This window comes from Sapajus apella, unplaced genomic scaffold (assembly GCF_009761245.1).
Source record: "Sapajus apella isolate SASKATOON/1434 unplaced genomic scaffold, GSC_monkey_1.0 scaffold411, whole genome shotgun sequence".
Taxonomy (NCBI): domain Eukaryota; kingdom Metazoa; phylum Chordata; class Mammalia; order Primates; family Cebidae; genus Sapajus; species Sapajus apella.
Genome location: NW_022437347.1, coordinates 1 through 24,731, shown reverse-complemented (window position 1 = coordinate 24,731; position 24,731 = coordinate 1). Strand labels below are relative to the sequence as shown.

General features: G+C 40.3%; 1 protein-coding gene and 1 long non-coding RNA gene across 3 annotated transcripts in view; one reads left to right on the top strand and one right to left on the bottom strand.

The window, feature by feature from the left end:
* Nucleotides 1–24,712, bottom strand: part of LOC116545855 (presenilin-1) — a 44,873-nt gene extending 20,161 nt beyond the window's left edge. The window contains exons 1-5 of one of the 2 annotated variants that reach the window (XM_032272291.1): nt 24,348–24,712; nt 21,226–21,367; nt 13,331–13,398; nt 9,221–9,441; nt 3,542–3,640 (exon numbers count right to left, since the gene is read on the bottom strand). In XM_032272291.1, the coding sequence (XP_032128182.1) occupies nt 3,542–3,640; nt 9,221–9,441; nt 13,331–13,398; nt 21,226–21,367; nt 24,348–24,436 (619 nt within the window). In that variant the 5' untranslated portion in view covers nt 24,437–24,712. The remainder of the gene's footprint in view (nt 1–3,541; nt 3,641–9,220; nt 9,442–13,330; nt 13,399–21,225; nt 21,368–24,347) is intronic. The other variant, XM_032272290.1, reaches the window with a different exon arrangement.
* LOC116545857 lies at nt 1,386–23,546 on the top strand. Its single transcript, XR_004266484.1, has 3 exons — nt 1,386–1,465; nt 17,311–17,316; nt 23,524–23,546. It is a non-coding gene; the product is annotated as an uncharacterized LOC116545857 (long non-coding RNA).
* Nucleotides 24,713–24,731: the final 19 nt, after the last annotated feature.

Sequence of the window (24,731 nt, the reverse complement as noted above, 5' to 3'; positions counted from 1 at the left end):
TAACAAGAGCGAAACTCCGTCTCAAAAAACAAAACAAAACAAAACAAAACAAAACAAAACCTCTCAAATTCAGTGATTTATAAAATCCTCACAAGACATTTAGTATTGCAAAAGAACAGATGCATTCTTCACCCTACCTGATCTACATCGGAGATAAAGGTTTATACTCCTATTTTCCCACATATGTTGAATTGTTTTTAAAATATCTCAGAATGTCTTATGTTCTGTGGTCATTAAATAGGCTTGAGAGCTTTTCAAAAAACATATGCTCACCAGGCCAGGCACAGTGGCTCATGCCTGTACTCTCAGCACTTTGGGAGGCCTAGGCAGGCCGATCACAAGGTCAGGAGTTCAAGGCCAGCCTGACCAATATGGTGAAACCCCATCTCTACCAAAAAAAAAAAAAATAGTCACAAATCTTCCCTCTCCTTTAAACATCTTTCCTCAAACCTGTTCCCCTGTCAGGTCACCACCTGCTCTGCCTGTGAGACGGAAATCTTTGATGTAGTGCATGACATTTACTACTCTCCTTCTTCACCACCCATTCTCTGCCTACACCATCACTTCCACTGCCAGCACTGGCAAAACACAGACACATGCACCTTCCCTGTGGAATATTGCTTCTGGTCCTATTTCTCTACTGAACTTGCTCTCTTCAATGTCACTAATGACATGTTAGGCAGCAAATCCTGTATGGTTTACTTAGTCCTCGTTACCCTTTGACTTCTTCATCATATTTTATATTCTTTTATTTATTTATTTTTTTTGAGATGGAGTCTTGCTCTGTCACCCAGGCTGGAGTGCAGTGGCGCGATCATGGCTCCCTGCAACCTCCACCTCCTGGGTTCAAGTGATTCTCCCGCCTCAGCCTCCCAAATAACTGGGATTACAAATGTGCGCCACCATACCCAGCTAATTTTTACATTTTTAGTAGAGACGGCCTTTCGCCATGTTGGCCAGGCTGGTCTCAAACTCCTGAGCTCAAATGATCCGCCCACCTAGGCCTCCCAAAGTGCTGGGATTACAGGCATGAGCCACCACGCCTGGCCTCTCTCCTTGAAATTGGTTTTCCAATAACTCAACAGAAAAATAGGCCAAAAAAAAATCTATAAGAATATACAACAAACTGGTATCAGGAGTAAATACCTGATAAGGCATTAAGATTAAGGATGACAGTTACCACAAAATTTATTTTTATCTGTAATTTTTATCTTTTTTGAAGGATATTACTTGTATAAGATTAATTTTACAGGGCCGGTAGCGGTGGGTCACACCCATAATCCAAACACTTTGGGAGGCTGAGGCAGTTAGACCGCTTGAGACCAGCCTGGCCAACATGGTGAAACACTGTCTCTACTAAAAAGACAAAAATTAGACAGGTGTGATGGTACACGCCTGTAATTCCAGCTCTCAGGAAGCTGAGGCAAGAGAATCGCTTGAACATGGGAAATGGAGTTCGCAGTGAGTTAAGATTGGGTCACTATACGAGTGACAGAACGAGACCCCATCTCAAAATTTTAAAAAAGTTATTTTTTTGTCTATTAGATAACTCTCTCTCTTTCTCTCTCTCTCAGACACACATACATGTATGCACAGACACAGCAAGCAAGTATTAACAAAGGTATAAGGAAATTGGTTCTTTTTTTTTTTTTTTTGAGATGGAGTCTTGGTCTGTCATCCAGGCTAGAGGGCAGTGGCACAATCTTGGCTCACTGCAACCTCCATCTCCCGGGTTCAAGCCATTCTCCTGCCTCAGGCTCCGAAGTAGCTGGGATTACAGGCGCCCATCACCACACCTGGCTAATTTTTGTATTTTTAGTAGAGGGGGTTTGACCATCTTGACCAGGCTGGTCTCAAACTCCTGACCTCATGATCTACCCACCTCAGACTCCCAAAGTGCTGGGATTACAGGTGTAAGCCACTGTACCCAGCCGGAAATTGGTACTTCCAAATTACTGAAGAGAATGCGAACTGGCATAGCTTTTTTAGGAAGTAATTTAGCAAACTGTCAAAATTTAAATACATACATCCTCTGACTTAGCAATTCTACTCTAAGAATACATCTTATAATAACATTCACAAGTTCATGGATGTTCTCTCTAAGTGCTGTGATAGAAAAGAAATAGAAAAGAAATGGAAATGATCTAAATGTCTACCAATGAGGATACCCACCACTGAATATCTACGCAGGATAACACTATGCAGCCATTTCATGTGCTGACATCAAAAAAGTCATGATATTGTTAAGTGAAAAATACTGGCTTTCCCAATTTTCTGATATTTTCTTCTACTTCCTTTAGTATCTTCTCTTCATTGTCTCATTCTCTAAACAGAGCAGTTGACAAAGTGACCCTTGTCTTCCTCTTCTCTTCTGCTTTTATTTGAATTGCTCAACAGCTCACAGAGCGTAACTACCACCTCTCTGCTGATGTTCTTCAAGTCTGTATCTCGAATATCAACTTTTTCCCAAGTGCTAGTACTTCATTTCTAAACTTCTGCTAGAAATGTCTACCTCAGTGAACCACACACATACTGTCAACTAAATTAGATATGAACCACAAAAAGATATAAAACTAATCAGACCCCTCACACAAGAAAATGTGGTTAGGTGTGGTGGCTCATACCTGTAACCCCAGCACTTTGGGAAGTCAAGGTGGGAAGATTGCTTAAGCCCAGGAGTTCAAGACCAGCCTGGGCAACATGGCAAAACCCTGTCTCTACATAAAATACAAAAAATCATCCAGGCATGGTGGCATGTGCCTGTAGTCACAGCTACTCAGGAGGCTGAGGTGAGTGGATCACTTGAGCCTGGGAGGTTGAGGCTGCAGTGAGCCGTGATCATACCACTGCACTCCAGCCTGGGTGGGAGTGAGACCCTGTCTCAAAAACAATAATAAGAAAACACAGGAAAACATTTTTTCTTCCCCGCTTTCCTTCAAGCTTAAAACTTCTCTCCTCAGTTGCTAGAACTATTGATTCGACCTCTGAAACCTCCATTAACTCTTTCCCTTGATTGCTACTGCCACTACTGTAATTCAAGCCCTCATTACTTTCCACCTAGATCATGGCAATATCATCTTAGTTATGCTTAGTATGCCTCTCATGATCTCAGAGTCTACCCCACCAATTCATCTTACACAATGCTGCCAGCTTACAAAGGCACAGCTCTGCTCACATTACGTTTCTGCTCAACGATCTCAGTTCCTAAGGGATCTCTGAATAGCAGACAGACATCTAAACCAGTCACTTGAAGGAATCCTTGAGCTTGCCCTAATCGATAGCACCTAACAAGTTTTTAAATGGGAATGCTGGTTCCCCAGTATCTAAATATTTCTTTTCTTTCTATTCATATTGAACACTCTCTTGAATCAACATCAGGTAGAAGACAATCACCTGCAAGGAAACGGATCTGTAGGAGTTCCATGAATGCTGTGTATTTAAGATGAGAATAAGTACCATGAAAATGACCACAGGTACATGTGCTTCAGTTCCTATAAATTCTACACTGATTACTAATTCAACATCATTCTCAAATACTTACAGGAGTAAATGAGAGCTGGAAAAAGTGTTTCATTTCTCTCCTGAGCTGTTTCAACCAGCATACGAAGTGGACCTTTTGGACACAAAACAGCCACTAAATCTAGAAAAAGAAAAAGAGAAAAGACATCTGATAAAATGTATGGGCTCAACTTGTAAATGGGTGTTAGGAATTAATGAAGTGAAAACATTTAATGTTGTCTCTTTTTACACAAAAAGATGTTGAATTGATATGAAACAATGGCAGGTGAACTGGTAGGGGTGAGGGGGACCACCTAAACAAAATAAAATCACACAGAACAGCTGTAAAAATTTCATTTTGGGTTTGACTGCTATTTGCTTAGTGTGCAATGTCATTACTAGGTTCTACAAATAAGTCTTCCCAGTATAAAGGAAAGCTGCAGAGATGAGACTATTTTAGAGCAGTTGTCAACCTACAGTGAGCAGAAACAGAAAGAAGTCACTTCTAAACTAGTCACAGATATGAACTATAAAGAAAGATTACTTCAACAGGAATTTAATAAAAGGAATTCGACTGAACTTTTCAAAATATGAAGTGAATAGAAGAAACGCATCCCTTCTCCTTTTTAAAAGCAGTATTACGTATTACTGAGAAATACTTGAAATAAGAGGGCAGTTATTTTTTGATTTCTTCTTTGAGGAACCAAGAGGTCAATAAATTTAAATAAAACAAAATAGTAAGTCTTTGCAAGATAAAGTTTATTATTTCTTTACTCTCTGGTCAAATAAAAGAACTTCACAAATATTCAGGTCTCAGAACATATGTGGTGCTGAAAAGTAGCTTATTTTACAAAAATAGTAAATCAGAGAGGAAGCAATATACCTAAATTATTTCCATTTATATCACCATTTCTTTCCATCAACAGCAATTTTTCTTTCATTTTGTCATGAAAATTCAGCATATAAAAATATAATTTTAAACACTTAAAAAGATAAAACAGGTAAAAATATATAAATATATAAAATATATACATATATACACGTACACATGTATATATACATATATACACGTATATATACATATATGCATATGTACAGCTAAATATACCTATTTTAGCTGTACCTGTTTTATACATACACACACACATACATATATAAATATATATAAAACAGGTACAGCTAAATTTGTAAAGGAAGAATTGATAGCTTGTGTTGACACCACCCTGTCACTTAGTTGCATTTAAATTTGAAAACTTCATCCTTTGCCAGGCTAAATATGAACAGTGGTTCATATTTGTAATTCTAGCACTTTGGGAGGCTGAGGCAGCAAATCGCTTGCGCTCAGGAGTTCAAGACCGGCCTGGCCAAGATGGTGAAATACTGTCTCTACCAAAAATGCAAAAAAATTAGCAGGTCATGGTGGCAGGTACCCATAGTCTCAGCTACTCAGGAAGCTGAGGTGGGAGACTGCTTGAGCCCTGGAGGTAGAGGTTGCCGTGAGCCAAGATGGCACCACTGCACTCCAGCCTAGGTAACAGAGTAAGACTCTGTCTCAAAAAAAAAAAAATTCATGCCTTGAAGTGGTCACATCTCTTTGTATTTTATACATATAAAATTATATTTATAATATAGTACAGTAATAAAACATACACAAAGAAATCTCTACTTTCAACACTTCTACTTCAATTTGTTTGATTAAGTCTGCCCTGTTATGAAGTAATGAGATTTTTAGCTTGTTTGACTCTGCCACATCCTGTAACTATTTCAGTTTTATGATATGCTCTCCCTTTAATAATTGCTAAACGATACATTTGCTTATTTTTTTAGAGCGATTAAAATAAATTAAAATTGCTTTTGCTTTGAAAATTTCATAACTTTTATGACAAATTAAACCTTGAAACCTTGTAAAAATGGAGCTGAGAATCACTACTCTAAACATTGGGTACAACAACAATCTCATTTAAAAGGAACTTAAAGCTCTGTAGAGATACTCATGTATACTATGTGCAGACAGAATGGAAGGTTGACGGTAAAAAATACTGTAATATAGTGAAAAGAATATTGAACTAGGGATTCAGACTTGAGATCAGAGTTTAAGCTTGGGCAAATAATTTACATCTGTAAACTTCAAGTTTCTTAGTAGTCAAATAGGGATAATAACTATCTTGATACTTCACAGGGTTATTTAAAAATATAACACTGGGCTGGGTACAGTGCTTCACGCCTACAATCTCAGCACTTTGGGAAGCTGCCTGAGGCCAGGAGGTCAACACTAACCTGTGCCTGCAGTCCTGTCTACTCGAGAGGCTGAGATAGGACTGCTTGAGCCTAGGTTTTTTTTTTTTTTTTTTTTTTTTTTTTTGAGACGGAGTTTCACTCTTGTTACCCAGGCTGGAGTGCGATGGCGCGATCTCGGCTCACCGCAACCTCCGCCTCCTGGGTTCAGGCAATTCTCCTGCCTCAGCCTCCTGAGTAGCTGGGACTACAGGCACACGCCACCATGCCCAGCTAATTTTTTGTAGTTTTAGTAGAGACGGGGTTTCACCATGTTGACCAGGATGGTCTCGATCTCTTGACCTCGTGATCCACCCGCCTCGGCCTCCCAAAGTGCTGGGATTACAGGCGTGAGCCACCGCGCCCGGCCGAGCCTAGGTTTTTGAAGCTACAGTGAGCTATGATCACACCACTTTACTCCAGCCTGGGAGACAAAGTGAGACCCTGTTTCTTAAAACAGAAAAAATGTACTGATAGACACTGTTCTAAGTGTATTATTGTATTAAATGTATCATGTAATCTTCAAAACAAGAGACTTAGGGGTTGAGCAACTTGTCTGTGGTCAAATAGCTAGTAAGTGATGAGTAGGCTGGGCGCAGTGGATCATGCCTGTAATCCCAGCACTCTGGAAAGCTGAGGTGGGTGGATCATTTGAGGTCAAGTTCAAGACCAGCCTGGCAAACATGGTAAAACCCCATCTCTACTAAAAATACACAAATTAGCTGGGCAAGGTGGTGCACACCTGTAGTCCCAGCTACTCAGGAGGCTGAGGCAGGAGAATCGCTTGACCCCGTAAGGTAGAGGTTGGAGTGAGCGGAGATCATGCCATTGCACTCCATCTCAAAAAACAAAAAAAAGTGATGAGCAGAATCTGAACCCAGGCATTCTGTCTCCAGACCTGGCATTCTTAATCACAGCAAAGCAACAGATGGTTACTTTGCAAACCATCAAGTACTATACAACATAAGGTAATAAGGAAATCAGATAGAGAGCACATGACTTCTATAGTTCCACAACTGATTACTCAAATACAAGAACAGAACCAGTTCAATCCCATTTCCATAGACTTCGTCAATCAAATGAGGATGATCTTTCCAATTATAGGCCACCAAACATTTTAATAAGTATGTAATAGTGATAAAAGTGTATGGCCAGGCATGGTGACTCACACCTGTCATCCCAACACTTTGGAAGGCTGCGGTGGGAAGATCTCTTGAGGCCAGGAATTCCAGACCAACTTGGGAAACACAGTGAGATCTCATCTCTGTAAAAAAAAAAAAAATCTTTTTTTTTTTTTTTTTTAATTAGGCATGGTAGTGCATGCCTGTAGTCCTATCTACTTTGGAGGCTGAGGTGGGAGGATTGTTTTAGCCCAGGACAGTAATTTGAGGCTGCAATAAGCCATGATCATGCCACTGTACTCCACTGTGGGTGACAGAGAGAGAGAGATCCTGTCTCTGGAAGCAAAAAAAACAAAAACAAAAAGAGTATGACCATGGCCTTATAATATAAAAGAGGTCACATATCAGTCTCTGAAAATGAATCTCTTTGTGGCTTTCATACAGGACAATAGCCATAGAGTAGGTACCTAAACACTGCCTCGGTTAATGGCTGGCATACGTTCTGACTGTGCAGGACCCATGTCACACTGGTGGTTACAGAATTTGAATCTCACACTGTCCAAATCAGTTTTATGTTTAAAATAATAATTCCATACATTACCTTATATAAAGGAGGTAATCTAATTTCGATTTTAAAAGTAAAATGAGGCCAGATGCAGTGGCTCATATCTATAATACCAATATCTTGAGAGGCCAAGGCAGGAGGATTGCTTGAGCCCATGAGTTCAAGACCAGCCTAGGTAATATAGCAAGACCTTGTCTCTACAAAAAATAAAACAGCCAGGCATGGTGGTGCACACTTGTAGTCCTAGTTACTTGAGAGAGGCTGAAGTGGGAGTACTGCATGAGTCCGAGAGTTCAAGGTTGCAGTGAGCTATGATCATGCCACTTCAAACCAGCCTGGGTGACACAGAAAGACCTTGTCTCAAAAAAAAGAAAGAGAGAAAAGCTTATACAATAAGACATAAAAGAAAAAAAAATTTTTTTTAATGAATTGAGCATTTTGTGCATCTACCACTTCACTCTGCTTGTGTGTTTTTTGTTTTTTTGTTTTTTGTTTTTGAGACGGAGTCTTACTCTGTCACCCAGGCTGGAGTGCAGTGGCACCATCTCAACTTATCACAACCTCTACCACCTGGGTTCAAGCAATTCTCCTGCCTCAGCCCCTCAAGTAGCTGGGATTACAGGCACATTCCACCACAACCAGCTAATTTTTGTATTTTTAGTAGAGACAGGTTTCATCGTGTTGGCCAGGCTGGTCTCGAACTCCTGACCTCAAGTGATCCGCTCGCCTCAGCCTCCCAGAGTGCTAGTATTACAGGCATGAGCCACTGCACCCAAACCTGCTTGTGGTTTTTTTTTTTTTTTTTTTTTTTTTTTGAGACAGAGTTTTGCTCTTGTTACACAGGCTGGAGTGCAATGGCGCGATCTCGGCTCACCACAACCTCCACCTCCTGGGTTCAGGCAATTCTCCTGCCTCAGCCTCCTGAGTAGCTGGGACTACAGGCACACGCCACCATGCCCGGCTAATTTTTTGTAGTTTTAGTAGAGATGGGGTTTCACCGTGTTGACCAGGATGGTCTCGATCTCTTGACCTTGTGATCCACCCGCCTCGGCCTCCCAAAGTGCTGGGATTACAGGCGTGAGCCACCGCGCCCGGCCGTGTTTTTTAACATATATTCAATTCACTGAACTTTTACAACAGCGGGAGATGCACTGTTCCCAATTTATAAATGAGAAAGCTGAAGCTCAAAGAGCTCAAGTCACTTTCCTAAGGTCATAAAGACTGTCAGTGGTAGAGATGGAATTTGAATCTAAGTCTTCTCACCAATTGTTTGTGGCTCCTTCCACTAACCCATCACTGAGTTAAACTAGTGGCAGTAATAAAACACTTTTAAAGAACAAAACCTCAAAATTTTGTCACCCAGGCTGGAATGCAGTGATGCAATCATAGCTCACTGTAGCCTCTACCTCCTAGGCTCAATTGTTCCTCCCACCTTCCTAAGTAGCTGGGACTACAGTTGTGCACCACCATGACCAGCTAATTTTTGTATTATCTGTAGATAAGAGGTTTTGCCATGTTGCCCAGGCTGGTCTTGAACTCTGAGCTTAGATGATCTGTCTGCCTCAGCCTCCCAAAGTGCTGGGATTAAAGGAATGAATTACCATGCCCAGCTGAAATCTTCAAATGAAGAAGTTACTATAGCTAATTAATGGTTTACTGAAGAGCTATGGAATTTTACCATTTTCTCTAAATCAAGATAGATGAGGAAAGAAAACACTCCAATGAGGCATTTCTGTGACAAATTATCAGTCTTGGGTTTTACCATATACTGAAATCACAGCCAAGATGAGCCATGCAGTCCATTCAGGGAGGTACTTGATAAACACCAGAGCCATGAGGGCACTAATCATAATGAGATATGCCTGCTGGAGTCGAAGTGGACCTTTCCAGTGAATGGCAATCATTCCCACCACACCAAAATTCCAGATCAGGAGTGCAACAGTAATGTAGTCCACAGCAACGTTATAGGTTTTAAACACTTCCCTGAAAAAAAAGTTAAAAGGATTTTAAAAGATTTATGTACAATAATTTTCATCAAAACATTGTTTAGAATAATGTGATGGCTCCCAAACATTAAATATTCCTATCCCACCTTTATAGTTTTAACATAGCCTGTATCAACTGTGCTATTATTTATTTAACATTTTCTTTAAATTATTATTTTTTTGAGCTAGGGTCTCATTCTGTCACCCAGGCTGGAGTACAGTGGTGCAATCACGGCTCACTGCAGTCTTGACCTCTGGAGCTCAGGTGGTCCTTCCAGCTTGGCCTTCTATGTAGCCGGAACAACAGATGTGTGCCACCATGCCCAGCTAATTTTTTTTTTTTTTTGTAGAGATAGGGTTTCACCATGTTGCCCAGGTTGGTCTCAAATTCCTGGGTTCAAGCAATCTGCCCACCTCAGCTTCCCTAAGTGCTGGGATTACAAGAATGAGCCATAGCACCTGGCCAATTAATTCACCTTTTTCCCCTCAAGTTGAACAATTCACTTTTTCCCAAGCTGAACTTTTTTTTTTTTTTTTTAAACAGAAAGCTCTCTATCATTCATATAAATGGGAAACCAGTTTCACAGGCCATAACTATAAAAATAAGTACAAACAAATAAAAAGATCATATACCTAAAATGCCATACTTCGGGAAATATTAGTTTAAAATATCTGAAATTAGAAAAAAATTAAACATCTGCCAAAACATTTTATAGCTATGACATAAATTTCCATACAATGAGATTTAGCGCTCATTAAAAGTAGATATATGCAGGCTAGGCACAGTGGCTCACGCCTGTAATCCTAGCACTTTGGGAAGCCAAGGTGGGAGGTGGGAGCATCACTTGCGGCCAGGAATTCCAGACCACCCTGGGCAACACAGTGAGACTCTATGACTACAAAAAATTTTTTAAATTAGCTGGAGGTGATGGCACATGCCTGTAGTCCCAGCTACTCAGGAGGCTGGGCAGAAGGATAGTTTGAGCCTCAAAGTTGGAGGCTGTGTGAACCATGCTCACATTATTGCACTCCAGCTTGGGCAAGAGGGCAAGATCCTAACTCTAACATTTTTAAAAACTGCATATATATAATTTTAATATAATATACAATTTTAATATACAATTTAAAAAATACATACTTTATATATATATATGTGTGTATATATATATATATATATATGTATATATTTTGGCATTTCAAAGTAGGAGATAAATCATCTTTCTGGATAGTAACTGAAACCCAAAGTTTATGCTTAGATAAAGGCGTGCTTTCTTTCTCCTTCAAAGCGGGAGATAAATCATCATATATGTATATATATGTGTGTGTGTGTGTATACACACACACACGCACACACACATATATACACATACACACACGTTTTTAATACACACACATAAACATGGAGTATAGGCATAATACACTGTTGCTTGAAAAAAATAAAGGATCCTGTTTATGATCCCATTTACATAAAACTGTGAGAGAAGAGCAGTTAAGAAACTGATGATGACAGGACTTATCTTCAGGTGGTAGGAATCTGGTCATTTTTCTCCTATGTCTTTTTAAAAAAACAATGAATGTTTGGCATTTTTATAATGAAGAAAATGCATTTGAATTTTGGGGAGGAAAAATCCACCATCTAACAACAAAGAGACTGCAACTATAAAAGATGCCTGAGGTAACTGAGGAGAAAGAAAGCATGCTTTTAGGCGCAAACTTTTGAGTTTCAGGTACTAACCAAAAAGACGATTCCTCTCCCACTTTGAAATTCCAAAATAGAGTAAATGTTGAAATTTCTGGACAATGTAGATATTTATTTATATTAAGCATTTCAGGTATCCTCAAACTTAAAAAGAAACAACACACAACCTATTTATTAATCTTTGGCTAGGTAACACATGAATAAGATATAAAATTCACAACAGATACTGTGAAAAGTAGGTTTTCTCCCACTGTGTCTCACAGTTCCCCTCTCTAGCAGAAAGCAGTATTTTTTTTTTAGATGGGGTCTTGCTATGTTGCCCAGGCTGGCTTTGAACTCCTAGGCTCAAGCGATCCTCCCGTCCCCACCTCCAAAAATGTTGAGATTACAAGTGTGAGCCATGGCTGGCTGGAAAGCACTATTAATAATTTCATGTACATCCCTACAGAGACTCTATACATATCATACATACACTTTTCTATTTGACACAAACGATAGCATATTTTAATTCTTTCTTCTTTAAATAGAGACAAGTTCTCACTGTCACCCGGTGGCACAATCATACATCACTGCAGCCTCAAAGTCCTTGGCTCAAGTGATCCTCCTGCCTCAGCCACCCAAGCAGTTAGGACTACAGGTATGCACCACCAAGCCTGGCTAAGTTTTGCATTTTTTGTAGAGATGGAGGTTCACCATGTTGCCCAGGCTCATTTAGAACCCCTGGGCTCAAGGATCCTCCCACCTCAGCCTCCCAAATTGGTGGGATTACAAGTGTGAGCTACTACATCTAGACTTAAAATTTCTCAGTAATAGATCTTGCAAATTATCTTTTTTACTCCTCTACGCTGTCAGTTTATTCACTTAAAATACCAATTTTTCAGAAGCAGCAGCACTGTAGTAGAACAGGGACTGCTGGCCCTCAGCACCCATGCCTTCCCCTGCACAGCCTCCCCTGCACAGCCTGCACCAGGCTTGACAGAATTACCCTATGAATGCAGCGGGGCCCAGTACTATTGTTATTTGTGCAGGTGGGGGGGAAACGACTTCAGTAACTTTCTGTATTTCTTTTTTGCTCTGTTTAGATTTTCTCTCTTCAGGGGTCAGTTTGGATAATTTTTTTTCTAGAATGTCATCCATTTCATAGATTCTCACATTTGCTTCTTTTGTCTGTGGTTATTTCCCTTTATCCTCTACCAAAGAAATAACTCTGCAATTTATTAGTTTTACAGTCTCTTCAAATTTAAGAGCTAGTGCAATTGTTTACAAACTGTATTCTGCCACTTGAGCTGAGAAAAAGGCCAGGCTTTTCTCAGTCTGAGCTTCTCTGAGCTTCACTATTCTATTCTCTTTGACAGACCAGATCCACTTTTTTCTTTTTTTTCTTTGAGATGGAATCTCACTCTATCGCCCAGGCTGGAGTGCAGTGGTACGATCTTGGCTCACTGAAACCTCTGCCAGCAATTCTCCTGTCTCAGCCTCCTGAGTAGCTGGGATTACAGGCGCCTGCCACTGTGCCCGACTAATTTTTAGTAGAGACGGGTTTCACCATCTTTGCCTTGGCCAGCCTGATCTTGAACTTCTGACCTCGTGTGTGATCCACCAGCCTTGGCATTCCAAAGTGCTGGGATTATAGACGTGAGCCATCGCACCCAGCCCAGATACACTTTTTTCTATATTATACGTGAAAATTTCATTTAAGATTTCATTTGAAAGAAAAGAGCATCACTGATAAAAAACAATACAGATGCATGAAAATCAATTAATTCTTGTTTTTATACTTTTTTTTTTTTTTTTTAATATAGAGACGGGGTTTCACCATGTTGGTGAGGATGGTCTCAATCTCTTGACCATGTGATCCGCCTGCCTCAGCGTCCCAAAGTGCTGGGATTACAGGCATGAGCCACCGCGCCCTTTCTTAAAATTTTGATTCACAGACTTCTACTAGAAGAATATATAATCTTCAAAAAGGCTTAGAATTAACTGTAGACTTGAGTTCTTTCACTTCTACTTATTATAAGCAAGGAACAGAAGCATGTCTCAATTAGTAATACTGATTTATTGTTTATATACCACGTATGACCTATATTTGGAAACAAGAGTAATTCATCAACAAAGTACACGGCTTTAAGTGATAGCTATGGAGCACAAAGGCAGTTGATTTTAAAAGACCAAAAATTTCACGACTTACCCCAAGTAAATGAATGAAAAAAAGAACAGCAGCAATAGAGATGATATAATAAGCCAGGCATGGATAACCTAGAAAAGAAAGCATTTCAATATAATTAAATAACAGGTCCCACAACATTTTTTGGTTTGTTTTTGAGATGGAGACTCATTCTGTCGCCCAGGCTGGAGTGCAGTGGTGCAATCTCAGCTCACTGCAATCTCTGGCCTCCTGGGTTCAAGTGATTCTCCTGCCTCAGCCTCCCGAGTAGCTGGGACTACAGGCACACACCATCATGCCCAGCTAATTTTTTGTATTTTTAGTAGAGACGGGGTCTTGCCATGTTGCCCAGGCTAGTCTTGAACTGCTGAACTCAAGTGATCCACCAGCCTCAGGCTCCCCAAGTGCTGAGATGACAGACATGCACCACCATGTCGGGACCACATCTCTCTTTAAAACAACTTCATAAATAGTACAATTTGGGAAAGACCAACAGAATGGCTTAAGACATTGGTACTCCTTGGACGTTCGAGTATTCTAAATTAAGTTGACTATCCAAATACAATGTAGTTGTTTTTGGTATGCTTCCACAAAAATTTTCCAGCATTTTATTACAAAAATTTTCAAACACACAGCAAAATTTAGTAGTTTTTTTTACAATGTACACCCATATATCACCTAGAGTGTACCATTCATATTTTGCAGTACTTGGTTTATAAAATTTCTGTCTAGCTTCTTATCTATCAGTCTTTGTTCTTATTAATATATATCAAAGTAAACTGAAAAGCCAGGTGCGGTGGCTCACGCCTGTAATCCCAGCACTTTGGGAGGCCAACGTAGGTGGATCACAAGGTCAGGAGATCAAGACCATCCTGGCCAACATGGTGAAACCTGGTCTCTACTAAAATACAAAAATCAGCTGGGTGTGGTGGCGCCCAAATATGTTAATTTGTTATTTTCATATGCATTTATTTTATTACTGTAAAGAAAATATACACACACATTTAAACAGGCCTTTCTCATCTTGCAAAAATCCCTAGTTCAGCTTTCCTGTGCTAAAGGATGTGAAAGAAAAGAGCCCTGCTTTAGTACACAACAGTATCTTCTCTAAATCCTCAAGTGCCAAGGCCTGAAATCATCTGACTTTAGCAAGTTATAGTTCCTTTTATAATAACTTATGTATTAATAATTAACTGTCTTTTCTATTTCTAACATTTTAAGGTTTGGTCTTTTAGTTTCTAGGGCTTGTCACAGACATTGCATAACCAACCACTGATACGGGAAATCCTCAGGCAAGTTACTGAATCTCTGACTCAAAAGCTCCTTTACTTATACTGGGAGTCAAGCATAAACAACTTTTTTCTATAGAATTGTTTGTGCATGCTAAGATTTGAACATTTAAAAACATCACAACACAAATAAACAAGGAAATGTGGAAATCTGGCTGAATACAAATCTCTTAGACTGTCTAAAATGAAGGATGGGGCCGGACGTGATGGCTCAGGCCTGTAGTCCCAGCACTTTAGGAGGCCGAAGGCAGTGGATGACCTGAGGTCAGAAGTTCGAGACCAGCCTGGGCAACGTGGCAAAACTCCGTTTCTACTAAAAATGCAAAAATTAGCCAGGCATGGTGGCGCGTCCCTGTAATCCCAGATACTTGGGAAGCTGAAGCAGGAGAATCACTTGAACCCAGAAGGCGGAGGTTACAGCGAGCCAAGATCGTGCCACTGCACTCTAGCACTCCAGCCTGGGTGACAGACAGAGACTCTATCTCAAAAAATAATAATAATAAAATGAAGGATGGATAAAACACGGGCAAAACTGACAAAAATATATTAAGAAAGGTTCCAGATAAGATGAATAAACACATTCCACTCTCTGTCCCACTGAACACAGTTACAAAACCTGGGCAGAAAGCAGACAGTAGCTGGTTGCAAGCAATGGAAAGTAAAGAGAAGTAGGTGGGCTGGGGAATTAGAAGTACTAGCAGTTAGCAGACCATTTTTTCCCTCCACCTGTATTCCACACAACCTATGTGGGTATCAGCAAGACAATGGGAGCTCCACAAAACCTCCAGTTCTGGCTTGAGGATTTGGAAAGAGGTCTCCTAACACCCAGAGAGTGTAAAAATCCAGTTTTTCTTCTTTTCTCCATTCTCTTATGCCACGTCTTCACACAATCTTGTGGTGATGGGTGGCAATGTGGGTGGCAGAAGTCTAAAGTTCAGAGGGAGGGAATCCTTCCTCTCTGGAAGGATGTCAGTCCTGAAAGAGTGAGGCAAAGAGCCCTTCCTTTCTCTCTCTCCTCCCACATTTTGGGCCTGACTTTAGGAAAATAAAGTCCACTTTCTGGCTGGAAGAATGAAAAAGGGAAGCCCAAGAAACCACAGGGAGATCACAGAATGAGAGAAACTCAAGAAAGCAATCTCTTAAAGCTGTTTACAAACTTGTGGGTCCATTCCCCAGGTGAGCAAGTATGTACATGATCCTCAACAGTACACACTGACCCTGATGATCAAATTACAAATAGAACACCACTATACCAGTCTCAGACTCGTGACTGGGTGGCATTTACATGGGGCAGATCTGAGCAACACTGCAAAGGCTTTGAAAAATGAACTGATAATGTAACCGTAACTCACACAAGGCTGGCTGGACATAACCCAATCAGATCAATTGGCCAATAAAACAAAAATATTAACATCCTTGGAGCAAGAAGTAAGGGCAAAAACTGTTAAAATTAAAGGAAATTTTTTAAAGTCTCAGAAGAAAAAATGTAATGAAGGGCTAAATGGGAATTTTAGAACTAAAAATAAAATAACCAAAAACATTTCACTGAATAGGTTTAGTAACAGAAAGCAAATGGCAGGAAACTTGAAGACAGATCAATAGAAATTATCTAACTAGAACAACAGTGAAAACAAATTGGAAAATAAACAGAGCCTCAGAGACCTGTGGAACGATAAAAAGTTATTTGTGTCATCATTCCCAGAAGACAGTAAAGAGCCAGGCATGGGGGCTCACGTCTGTAATCTCAGCACTTTGGGAGGCTGAGGCAGGCAGATCACTTGAAGCCAGGAATTCAAGACCAGCCTGGCAAACACGGTGAAACCCTGTCTCTACTAAAAATACAAAAATTAGCTGGGAGTGGTGTCGCATGCCTATAATCCCAGGTACTTCGGAGGCTGAGGCTGCAGTGAGCCGAGATCATGCCAATCCACTCCAGCCTGGGTGACAAAGTGAAACTCAGTCTCAAAAAAAAAAAAAAAAAGCCAGACACCACGGTGGCTCACACCTGTAATCCCACCAGCACTTTGGGAGCCCCAGGCAGGCAGATCACTTAAGGCCAGGAGTTTGAGACCAGCCTGGTCAAAATGGTAAAACCCTGTCTCTACTAAAAATTAAAAAAAAAAAAAAAAAAAAAAAAAGCCAGGTATAGTGACAGGCACTATAATTCAAGCACGCTGGGAGGCTGAGGCAGAAGAATCGCTTGAACCAGGGAGGCAAAGGTTGCAGTGAGCCAAGATTGTGCCACTGTACTCCAGCGTGGGTGACAGAGCAAGATTCCATCTCAAAAAAAAAGAAGAAGAAGAGAGTAAAGAATGTGATACACAAAAATTTTGAAGAAATAATGATTGAAAAGTTTCCAAATTTGGTAAAAGACATAAACCTAGAGATTCAAAAAGCTCAGTGAACTCCAAATAGAATAACAAAAAAATCCTCACACAGCCCCATAATTAAACTACTGAAAAGAAAACTTTGAAAGTGACCCGAACAAAACAATGTATTACTTATAGAAGAACAGTAATTGGAATGACTAAGATTTTTATCAGAAACCACGGAGGCTAAAAGAAAGAACAGCATTTTTTAAATGCTGAAAAAAAGGAACAATCAAGACAATTTTATGCCCAGTAACAATATTCTTCAGTAATAAAGGTAAAATTAAAACATTCTAAGATGGGCCGGGCGCGGTGGCTCAAGCCTGTAATCCCAGCACTTTGGGAGGCCGAGGTGGGTGGATCACGAGGTCAAGAGATCGAGACCATCCTGGTCAACATGGTGAAACCCCGTCTCTACTAAAAATACAAAAAGTGAGCTGGGCATGGTGGTGCATGCCTGTAATCCCAGCTACTCAGGAGGGTGAGGAAGAATTGCCTGAACCCAGGAGGCGGAGGTTGCGGTGAGCCGAGATCGCGCCATTGCACTCCAGGCCTGGGTAACATGAGTGAAACTCCATCTCAAAAAAAAAAAAAAAAAAAAATTCTAAGATGAAGAAAAATTAAGAGAAATTGAGGCCAGATGACTTTCTCTAAAGAATTACTAAAGGGAGACGTTCAGAGAGAAGGCAAATAATACCAGAAGAAAACAGGTGGCCTGGAATGGTGGCTCACACCCGGGTGACAAAGCAAGACTCTTATCTCTAAAAAAATTAAAGGACCCCAGTGAAGCAGTCCTACTGATGACAATTAAATGGTACAAAAGATAATTCCTTCGATTTATGTGCTAGCAGGTATCCGAGTGGAAGTGATATGCAAAGGGGAACACAAACCAACCATGGGCCCTTTTGGGCTAAAAATATTGCATTAAAAGTTATATTTAAGGATGAAAATTTAAACCATAAGATTAAATATAATTTCCCAAGAAGTAACGGGAGAGACAAAAAAGTCCATCATCTGAGACTTACACCTAGTTAGCTTTAGGAAGCTGCAAAGAGGACCAAAGTAGGAAGAAAAGCAAAAGTCAGAATCAATGTCAAGCAGGAGGCAAGAAATAAGTCAAATGGAAATAACGTCCATAAAAATCAGGTTCAGAAAGGTCACCGGATTTGACCAAAGGAAAAACTGGTAACCACATGATAAGCAGTTTCCACGGAGGCATGACAAAAGAACTCACACTTCAGGCAGCTGAGCTGAAGACTGAATTTGAGAGGAATCTTACGAAATAGCTATGTGTGTTAATCCAGGTCAAACTCTGGACTCAAATGTCCATTCTGACCTATTAGGTTCTGACCCACACTAGCTGTGCGACTCCTGCCTCAGTTCGTCATCCATAAAACTGGGATAATAGTAGGGGCTACCTCAAAGAACTAGTGTTTAGATTAAATAAAACAAGGCAGATGTAAAGCTATACTTTCCTGTATATGTCACTGCTCAAGATTGGGAAAACCTACATATGCTTAAAAGCAGAGAAAAGAAGATGTAGTTTAGAGATGGTGCTTTCTCTTTTACATGTAAAAATATGGAAACAGAAAAATTAAATAATTTCCTAAGATTATGAGGAGAAAGAACTCTGAGTCCAGAGCTCCGTCTATCCAATTACACAGGTATTTTGTAAGGAAAAGGCAGGAAATCTGGATAAAATTCTAGATTATAAGAAAGAAAAGGTTGAATTCCACCCTCCAGTAAAATCTGAGAAACAGAAGAACAAAAGTATCACAGCGGGGCTGGGCGCGGGGGCTCACGCCTGTAATCCCAGCACTTTGGGAGGCTGAGGCAGGCAGATCACGAGGTCAAGATGGTGAAACCCCATCTCCATACACAAACAAAAAATGTATCACAGCATCCTGATAAAAGTCACAAGGACAGTCTACTAAAGCAGAGAAACTAAAGGCAAGTAAACAGACAAATACATATGGTGAAAAATGGGATAAAGGAAAGGAATTAAGAAACTAGCATTTTTAAAGTAGGGGAGGGGAATGCTACTCAACATGGATTTGTATCACTTGTTTTTTGGCCTTCTGAGTGTTGACAACAACCTGTCATCATCATACATATCTTTCATCTTTTATGGTCTCCACATACTAACACATGATACAGATGGTCATCACTTAACACTTCCACTCACTCAAATGTTCAACAAGCCAGGTTAAACTCTGTATAATTTTAAAGTTCACAAGCATTGAAAAGGTATGGGATACTACTAGTAATCAACTAAATGCAAATTAAGACATTTTTCTTTACCTATAAAAAGCAGCACAGAGTTAAAAAAAAAAAAAAATTCAGCACTGGTGGGGTATAACAGATACTCTCATTCACTACTGGTGTTAAGCACAAATTGATAAACTTTTTGAAAACAGGATTTTGTGTACAAAAAGAGTTATAAATATGTAGATAATTTGCCCCAGAAATTCTACATCTAGGATTTTACCCTAAGGAAATAATTTGAAAAACTGAAAAAGTTCTAGGCATAAAGATATTACTGTTTTTTAAAATAGTGAAACACCAAAAACAAACGTCCAACATCAGGGACATTTGAGAAGTAAATTACAACGTACTCGAGTCAAACATCACGTAGCCACATAAATATTTTCTAACAATTTATAACAGAAAAAATGCTTACGCCAAAGTAAAAGAAAGGACGCATAGTGATTATATATTTTAACCATGTTAGAAAAGTATACAGAAATAAACACTAGAAGGAAACAGAGCAGACTCCAACATTTGGAAAGTTAATTTTTTTTGGGGGGTGGGGGTAGAAATAGGTCTCACTATGTTGCCCAGGTTGGTCTCAAACTCCTGACCTCAGGCAATCCTTCTGCCTTGGCCTCCCAAAGTGCTGGGGTTATAGGCACAAGCCACCATTTATTATTTCTATTATTTGAAAATGACCTTAAAGGTCCATGACTTGTGATAATGTATAATTTTTTCTAAGGTATGAGTCTGAAACGTGCTAGCTGGCTGAAACTCGACAGTAAGTTACTTGGCAAGAAAGTGAGCTAGGGGAGGAGAGGCTAAGAAGGGTGGGTTTGTGTCTTTCCTGTATAACCTCCCAGCCCCCACTTCCCAAGGAATGAAGTAGTAGAGATGGTGAGGAGATGCATGATGACTACCAGTTTAGGCAAGGTATGACCAGTCACCAGTGAGTTTAACATCAGCATCTGCCGATGGCTTTATTGTTCTGTTCTCCAATATGAAAATCTGATTTTAGTTATACCATATTTGATAGGGACCATTATATCCTATAGTGTTATTTGTGAATGAGGGGATTCACAAAGGTCTTAGAGTATATTTCTTCAGTGTACTGTAAATCAAAATATTAAAACCACTTAGGACCAGGTGCAGTGGCTCATGCCTGTAATCCCAGCACTTTGGGAGGCCAAGGTGGGCAGATCACTTCAGGCCAGGAGTTCAAGACCAGCCTGGCCAACATGGTTAAACACCATCTCTACCAAAAATACAAAAATCAGTCAGGCATGGTGGCACATGCCTATAATCCCAGCTACTTGGGAGAAAGAGGCAGGAGAATTGCTTGAACCTGGAGGGTCCGGGCTGCATTGAGCCAAAATTGTGCCACTGCACTCCACTGCAGCCTGGGTAACAGGGCAAGACCCTGCCTCAAAAAACAAACAAATAAAAAACCACTTAGATTGTGCTACTATATGAAAATGTTTATTTTCCAGTTATGCCTTTTTGTGTTTTCTGGGTTTGTTTTTTGAGACAATGGTCTAAAAAGGCACTGAAATCCAAAATAATATGAACTATCACTAACTCTTAATATAAGAAATATAATAACTTGTATAAGTAATATAATAACTAATCATTATATACTTTATACTATTTTTTCATATAGATGCCATGAATATAAAATATAGATGACATATAGATGCCATGAATATAAAATACTTCCAGTACTTGTTTTTTTGTTTTCTTTTATAGAAAAAGGGTCTTGCTATGTTGCCCAAGCTGGTCTTGAACTCCTGGTCTCAAACGATCCTCCTGCCTCAGCCTCTGAGGCTGGCACATGTACCTGGCTTGCTTTCTGTATTTTTTGAATGTTCCACAGTGAGGAGGAAGAAAACTAAAAGTTAACTTAGCCCTAGAAGACAAAACCTTTTTCTTTCCTGGATCAGTTAAGGTACTGTGACAGGAATAACCACCATAAGAACAGGGTGAAAAGCAAAAATCTGTGTCTCATGCTCACCTTATAGCACCTGTATTTATAAAGAACCACCAGGAGAATAGTCATGACAACAATGACACTGATCATGATGGCAGCATTCAGAATTGAGTGCAGGGCTCTTTGGCCCACAGTCTCGGTATCTTCTGTGAATGGGGTATAGATTCTATAAGAAAACAAAACACAAAAGCCCTAGGTAAGTGTTAATGGAGATCCTCAACCACATTACTACCTCCAACACAGAATTTTATTTTTCTCAATTCAATTCATATCTTATAGGTCACTTCCCCCAACTCACCAATCTAGCTAAGAATTTTTAACCTGAGATAAACAGCTACACTCTAAAATGATTGCTTCAAAGAAAGTATCTAACATATGGAAAGAAGACCTTACATGTGAACCAGACAATGGCTCCATCTAGTGAGTGTTTTATATTGAAATAATTATAATACCTCATCAAATGTTCTTTCGCCACAGCTTATTAGGAACTTGTTAAAGAACCAGATTCTGCCACAAAAACCGCATTGGCTGACGAGTGGTTGTGAAAAGGTAATATGGCTTATAATTAGTGCCCCTCATCTGTAAAGTAATTTCAACTGGAGTTTTCTTAAGATAATGTGACATGGCCAGGCACGGTGGCTCAAGCCTGTAATCCCAGCACTTTGGGAGGCCGAGGCGGGTGGATCACAAGGTCAAGAGATCGAGACCATCCTGGTCAACATGGTGAAACCCCGTCTCTACTAAAAATAGAAAAAATTAGCTGGGCATGGTGGTGCGTGCCTGTAATCCCAGCTACTCAGGAGGCTGAGGCAGGAGAATTGCCTGAACCCAGGAGGCGGAAGTTGCGGTGAGCCGAGATCGCGCCATTGCACTCTAGCCTGGGTAACAAGAGTGAAACTCCATCTCAAAAAAAACAAAAAAAAGAAAAAAAAGATAATGTGACATATCCATCTTCCCCTTGTTTCTCATTCACAGAAAAACATTTTTATTCCCAGCAAAAAAGACTATTTCTTACTCCTTTATATTTATGGATGGCTATGAGAATAAGTAATGGCAATGACTTTTAGGGAGATGTGCTGTGTATTGAACTTCCAAGAAAGGAGTGAATTCTGCTGACATGTCCTATGTTCTTTTTCTCCCCCACTCCTTCCTACTGTCAGAATGCAGGCTAGGCTCCAGCCTGGACCCTGAAGTAACCTAGACGTTAGAAGCTAAAGAAGAAAGGAGACTGAGTCCTTGATGAATATAAAGCCAGTGTACTAATCTGGACTGCCTACATCTGTACTACTCTATGAGAGAGAAAGTATGTGCATTATTTAAACCAGTTATTTGGATTTTCTATAACAAGGTCAGAAAAATTTCTGTAAAGAGCCAGATAGTGAATTTTTTTTTTTTTTTGAGATGGAGTCTCACTCTGTTGGCAGGCTGGAATGCAGTGGGGTGATTTCAGCTCACTGCAATCTGTACCTCCCAGGTTCAAGCAATTCTCCTGCCTCAGCCTCCCCAGCAGCTGGGACTACAAGCGCACGCCACCACACCAAGCTAATTTTTGTATTTTTAGTAGAGATGGGGTTTCACCATGTGTTGACCAGGATGGTCTTGATCACTTGACCTTGTGATCTGTCCGCCTCGGCCTCCTACAGTGCTGGAATTACAGGCATGAGCCACCGCAACCGGGCCACATAGTGAATATTTAAAGCTCTGTGGGTCATATGGTCTCCATTGCAAGCACTCAACTGTGCCATTGTAGTGTGAAGCAGCCACAGACGATGTATAAGCCAAGGAGCATGGTCATGTTCCAATGAAAGTTTATTCACAAGTTTGTGAACAACTTTGTTACTACACCTTTGCGGAAAGGTAGCTGGCAGATCTGGCCTGTGGCTGTAGCTTGCCAATGTTTATTCTATAATACGTTGCCAAACCTAACCCTAACCTATACGAATAATATTCTTCAATCCCTGCAGCTTGATCCCTACCCTTCACCTGCTGTCTTAGATGTTCTCCCAAAACACTAAAAGTTTGGCTTTCAGAACACCATGTAGTTTTTCAGACACTTCACAATTTCAAATTCTAAAACTCTTCTTGGGGGCTGGGCGCGGCGGCTCACGCCTATAATCCCAGCACTTTGGGAGGCCAAGGCAGGTAGATCAAGAGGTCAGGAGTTCAAGACCAGCATAGTAAAACCCCATCACTACTTAAAAAAAAAAAAAAAAAAAAAAAATTAGCCAGGTGGGGTGGCGGACACCTTTAATCCCAGATACTCAGAAGGCTGAGCAGAGAATTGCTTGCACCCAAGAGACGGAGAAGTTGCAGTGAGCCAAGATCATGCCACTGCACTCCAGCCTGGGTGACAGAGCGAGACTCCATCTCAAAAAAACAAACTCTTCTTTGGGCCCCATGAGAGCCCTAGAGATGGAACTGGATGACATCTGAATGGAAGCATTTTTCTTGGAGGCCAAGGGCTGACAGCAGCACCAGGGAATCCATATGACAGCACCCCAAGAGTCTAGTTATTTATCCTTTCAATTAATGATTTTTTGGCCATTTATTATATACCTCACCCTAGAGACACAGTACCCTCACAGACCTTGCAAAAAAGAAGAAAATCAGGCATTAAGTAATGTAAATAAATATATATTTGTAAATTGTGACAAATGAGGAAGGACAAGTTGCTATGAGAAAGAATACCAGGAAGGACCTAATCATGTTAGGAGAAACAAGAATGTTATCTTTGAGGATTTAACATTTAAGCCAAGAGGAGGGGGATGACAGGAATTTAATCCACCAAAGTTAGAAAAGGAAAGAATATTCTGGTGGTGCAGGGGAAAGAAAAAAAAAATATTCTAGGCAGAAGAGCAACGGGCCCAATGGCCCCAAGAGGGGTAAGAATTTCTATGTTCAATTCAGCATAACTTCAGCTCTATCCAGTAATACCATATAGGAAACATACCTCTGCAGTGTTCCTTTTTACCACTTAAAACATCAAGTAATAACCCCTTGCTCTCTCAACTGCTCCTGATCATCAGAAAGGATGGACTCTCTAGCCATCATGCCCCTTCAATGCAGAGGCATTCAAGGTGATAATAACATCCTGTAAAGAAAAGTCACACTGGCTTTGAGAATAATAAAACAAAACTCATACGTACAGCTGCCCATCCTTCCGGGTATAAAAGCTGACTGATTTGATGGTAGCCACTACCACCACCATGCAGAGAGTCACAGGGACAAAGAGCATGATCACATGCTTGGCGCCATATTTCAATGTCAGCTCCTCGTCTTCTTCCTCATCTTGTTCCACCACCTGCCTCGAGTTACCCTGGGGTCGTCCATTAGATAACGGCTCAGGGTGGCCAACTCTCCGCCTGTCATTGTGCTCCTGCCGTTCTCTGTTGTCATTCTATAAGCACAAGAAAAACTTTTTCAGTAAATCAGACTCTCAGCAAAATCAAGGTAATAGTAAGACCCGGGATTAACAATAGGCCCATCACTGCATGAGTTCTAAAAACCTGATGCAAGAAAAAAACAATTTA